This window comes from Penaeus japonicus, unplaced genomic scaffold (assembly GCF_977035675.1).
Source record: "Penaeus japonicus unplaced genomic scaffold, GWHDUDI00000001_assembly GWHDUDI00000025, whole genome shotgun sequence".
Classification (NCBI taxonomy): Eukaryota; Metazoa; Arthropoda; class Malacostraca; order Decapoda; family Penaeidae; genus Penaeus; species Penaeus japonicus.
The window spans coordinates 26,590,236-26,595,235 of NW_028234427.1; the positions used below are offsets into that span (position 1 = coordinate 26,590,236).

At 34.3% G+C, this 5,000-nt stretch overlaps 1 protein-coding gene across 1 annotated transcript in view; it reads left to right on the forward strand.

Moving 5' to 3' along the window:
* ATPsynF (ATP synthase, subunit F) overlaps nt 1-2,833 on the forward strand; it is an 8,195-nt gene extending 5,362 nt beyond the window's left edge. The window contains exons 3-4 of the mRNA XM_043000266.2: nt 547-640; nt 2,543-2,833. Of these exons, the coding sequence (XP_042856200.1) occupies nt 547-640; nt 2,543-2,571 (123 nt within the window). The 3' untranslated portion in view covers nt 2,572-2,833. The remainder of the gene's footprint in view (nt 1-546; nt 641-2,542) is intronic.
* The last annotated feature ends 2,167 nt before the right edge of the window (nt 2,834-5,000 follow it).

Here is a 5,000-nt window from a genome sequence, read left to right on the forward strand (position 1 = left end):
ACACACACACACACACACACACACACACACACACACACACACACACACACACACACACACACACACACACACACACACACACACACACACACACACACACACACACACACACACACACCATACATTTCCACAAGTATTGGTCAGTTACCATAATCTAGCTTATTCCCAGAGTACAACACATTTATACTTCATGTTACAAAAGCACTGACTCTGGCTGATCAAGAATGCAGCTTTTTAAATGGAGTTCTAGTAATAATACTCTTTTTTGTATAGAAACCTTTGAAATCATTTGTTTTCAAGACCTCCAATTTATTATTATTAATATGGAATAATGACCAAAGATTACATATACACATTTTTCCTTTCCAAAAACCTTACTTTAAACTTAATTTTGTCAAATACCTGGAGCATAATAAAATAGTTTAAAACAGGTTAGGAATAAATTATGTTGCTGTAAACTCTTGTCTTCACCTGTTTGCACAAGTTCATTATTTCATCTGGTATTTTCTTGAAAATACTGAAAAATAAACACATCTTTTTTTGCAGTATGTCCAGCCAAAGAAGACTGGCATTGCCCCCTTCCTGCAGCTGATGGTGGGATCCATGGCCTTCTTCTATGCACTTAACTACGGCAAGATGGGTGAGGGATATTCTTACGATTGTCTTGTATTTACACTTAGTACTTCATGCAGCTTATGTTGGGAAGAGAAAGCAAACAAGTCGCTGGATTTCAGTTAAAGCCATTGTAAGGTCATTCAAGTAGTCTCAAGACCTACATGATCCAAAAATTTGCAGAGCCAATGCAAAGGATTACTATTTTCCATATATGACATGTAATACTTCAGAGAGAGTTTTTGATGCTAGATTTATTAATCATCCTAGTCTTCTTGCTTTTCCTCACTCTTATGCTATCTTCTACTGGTTCCTCCTCCCTTTCTTCTGTTAAACAAGCCTTGATTGCTGCAAAAAAGGCCAACTTTTTACTAGTATGATTTAGGGATGTCAATTCTCAGCTGTCTTAAGATGTCAGGCTGGGCTGGACCTTTTAAGATCTTCTGTTTTCAATTATTTTACAGACTTATGGTATGATATATTTGCAGTGTGATACTAATTAGCATTTTTATTATTATGTTTGTTAATGCAACAGAAAAAATAACGTAGCTTGTATATTGGAGGGGGGGGGGGGTCCAAAAGTGACTTGACCCTGCAAAAATAGCTCATTGCAGAAGGGTTAGATTTGAGCATCACCTTCTTAGTGGCATCAAATACTCTGCAAGACCTGGATCGTTCCAAGGATACCGAAAAGGAATGTCATCAGCTTTGTTAGGATTTTCCTAGTTTGTCTATATATAAACTTTTTGAAAGCCCAGTTGCCACTCCTTCCTTTCATTCATAGTGTTTCTGAAGAATGTTTGGGCCCCACCACCATTCTACCAGAAATGTTTAATGCATTCTTATTTAAATGAATTGTTCAGATATGTTTGTTTGAATTAATTCTGTGCTGTAAAAACTAAATGCAGAGAGAAATGTCTTTTTCTTTTGTACTTCGTCTCATTCTATAATGCCCTTGGCTTTCGAGGACAACTTTATCTGTGTCCGTGTGCAGAAGTGGAACTAACACTTACATGTGCAGATTAACCATTTCCCGACGGGGCACGCGCTACGCGAAAACCTTTATGCCGGGCCATTGCAATATTGCATTGGAAACGTCACAATGGCACGACGCCCCAGCATCTGGAATTTAGCTGTCACACGAGTGTGGCGCACAGTCGTCATAGGGTTAAGGGATACATTTTTTTTAGTTATCTCGAATTACCTTGGTATTAATCAAGTCAAGTTTAGTATACAATGTCCCAAAATTGGTGTGCTGTAGAGTGAATTTCTATTTTATTTATCCTTTTCCTTCAGTAGTTTTTTTGTCATCTTTCATTTTTGCACATGCGAAACGTATGTAAGTCTTGCACATAGAGGGAAATACTGGTAAACTCTTCCTGGTTATCATTTTGTTGGGGTTAAAGTTTTTTGAGGTCTGTCTTTTTTTTCCCCTGCTTCATTCAATTGTTTTAAGATTTCATAGATTTCACAGCATAATATACGTATGGCATAGTTGATGTCCTGCATAAATGAAATGTTTATATCTTTGAGAGAAGTGTAGTCAAAGAGTGATGAGTGCATCTATAAGTGAGACACGTTTCTTCCGGTAGTAATTTGCATTTAGGAAAGGAGAGTATTTATCAATGAGAATGTTAAGTTCTAATTTGATTTATAAAATGAACTGGAATGTTGGTTGGTACGGTATATCCGAAATGGATCGTCTGTCTCTATACCAACAGTTACACTATTCATGAATGTTATATTAGTAAGGAAGCAAATTGAATTTTTATTCCTTTTCTATTTGAAAGCAGTGACTATAAAATCTCTGAAACCCTCTTCACGCTTTCAAGACATATAATTTTTGTTTCATACCTTCATAATCTAAGATTCTTTTATAACTAAGAAACAATGAAGTTTAAACAATTCTTCTCTCATCCCCATCTTTCAGTTCACCACAGGAACTACAAGCACCACTAAGGAATGTCCAGCCAAGTTCAAACATCGCCAATACTATCCCAGTCCACTGCCACCACCATCGGACAAGCTTTGGGAATGCCACTTGTAATCATTAGTTTAGAAGAGGGAAAAGAACTTGTGTACTGACACTTCCAAAATTATCCAGCTGCTTCTTGGTTGTTGGCTGCTTGAGAAAGAAAACATTTTCTTGAATGTATAAACTGTAAATGTTGACAGAAGTACCATGTATCTTTATGTATAAAATATTAAAAAGTTAAATATACATTTGTAGTATATTTCATTTTATAATACATGCCAAGGACAGAAGAAATACTTAGTAAAATAATTATACAGTTTTATTTCATATCTTGACATCCCTATTTACAAATGTAAAAACACTTTACAAACTTGAACATGTTAAATCACTGAACTTTGTGCACAATTAGGCTATCCAAAATGATGGCTGGTGCCCATTGCCCCACTGTCTTTTAATGAGAAAAAAAAAAAAAATACACATGGAAAATATAAAATCAAGACAAGAAACTTGCAATATATATATAAATGGGCCACCAAAATAAAAAAATTAATAAAATAAAAAAGGGGAACGTATAATAACCATGTCCAGTTTGATGGAGGTCTGATAATATATGTAGATATATAATTAAAAATAAAAACAAAAAAATCTTGGACATGTATCCCAACTTCATCCTAAAATGTTAAAAATTGTGTGTATATATATATATAACGCTGTCAAGCGCACAAGTCTGCTTTCCTACATCCAAACACTTAGTTGAGGTTTGAGTAAACCTGGAAGAAAGGGAACTCTCCAACTTTCCGTAAATACCTTATCCTTTCGTTTAGTATATATAAAAACTAAAAAAAAAATAAGGGAAGGGGAAACGGTAATTAATGATGACAATCAAAAATACATAAATTGGCACTCCCTTCAATAAGAGTATTGTTGCACATAGCACCTTGAAAAAACTTGCCTAATACCAATTTCTTCCTCAACTGCCTCTTGAAGGATAGAGAAGGGAGAGACTTATTCCAATCATGACTTTCCTACTTGTGTTCTCATTGCTATTGTCCTTCCGTCCTTCCTTCCTTCCTTTACTAGTCAGTGATATATTTTGCAGAAACACCCCCAAACCAAAAAATATAAGTATTAAAAAATAATAATAAAGCTATCTAAAAAGTGGCAGAAGGTGTTGCTTGATAAATAAGCATTTTGATTTTAATGTAAATAAATTTCCTCTTTTCTTTCCTTTTTTTTTCCCTCAATAATTATTGAAACAATAAGTGTCAAGCCAACAGGATTGTTACCTTAAATAAACAGGGGGGGGGGGGTGAATCATGAAATGCACTTTAAAAATCGGTTAAACAATTAAAACTTAACACTGTCACAGGTTAGAACATTAATCTCACATCTCATGACAAAAGCTTAATGCATTATATGACCAGTATTGGACCTATATATTTATATATATATAGAAAAATCAATGCAAAAAAAGAAAAGAAAAAATTGTCAACCCATAATATTAATGAAAAAAAAAACAAAAAAAAACAAACATAAAGCATGATAGCCAACAATCCCACTAATCTGGTCACAAAGCCTAATATTAAATCATGATTTAGGAATAATCATAATATAGTAATAATGATGATAATAAAAATGATCTTGTGACAGCTGGTTCATATGGGTTAGTGTGAAAAGGTCGCCAACTGGGTCACATAAACTGGTCATTTAGCCAATCAACAACACCGAAGAAGGTTGGAGCCAGAGAGAGATGATATATATATATAAAGACAAATTACATTCCATTACCAATCACATATAAAACTTATATATTATTCAGTTACTTGGAAGGTACAGGTGTGGCCTATTTATTTCATCATACGACATTCTAGATCTGGAATACTGCTGTCTATTGGATGAAAGCAGTTTCTATCGTCCTTTTACGGGAACTATGATACCACTTGCTTTTTTTTCTTTTCTTTGATTTATTCACTACACAAAACCTATACAAGTGAAAACAATACCATGTACCTTTCAAGTATTCTTCAGCCTTTTTTTTTCCTTTTTTTACCTATATTTTTATTGATTTAAACATTCTTTTTCTTCTCTGACCTATTTGAGAGGCATCACATTCTATAAGAGCAAGAGGATGCAAGATACCAACCACCCTCTGAGTTATTACATGTATTTAGCTTTCAATAACAAGTGCAGGGTGTAAATATAATCACAGTTTTTTTTATATCTAGAATCACTCAAAGGAAGTGTGTATTGTCACTAATTATGTGCACTTTGCTTTTTTTTATTCCCCAAAATTTTAGGGGAGGTTAGCAAATGATCAGGCCTTTGATCACAGTCTCAAAAGAAAGGCCTAATCTTGGCAGAATATGGTCAGAAACCTGAATGACTGCCGGTTATTGCTATGTTGCATCCTCTT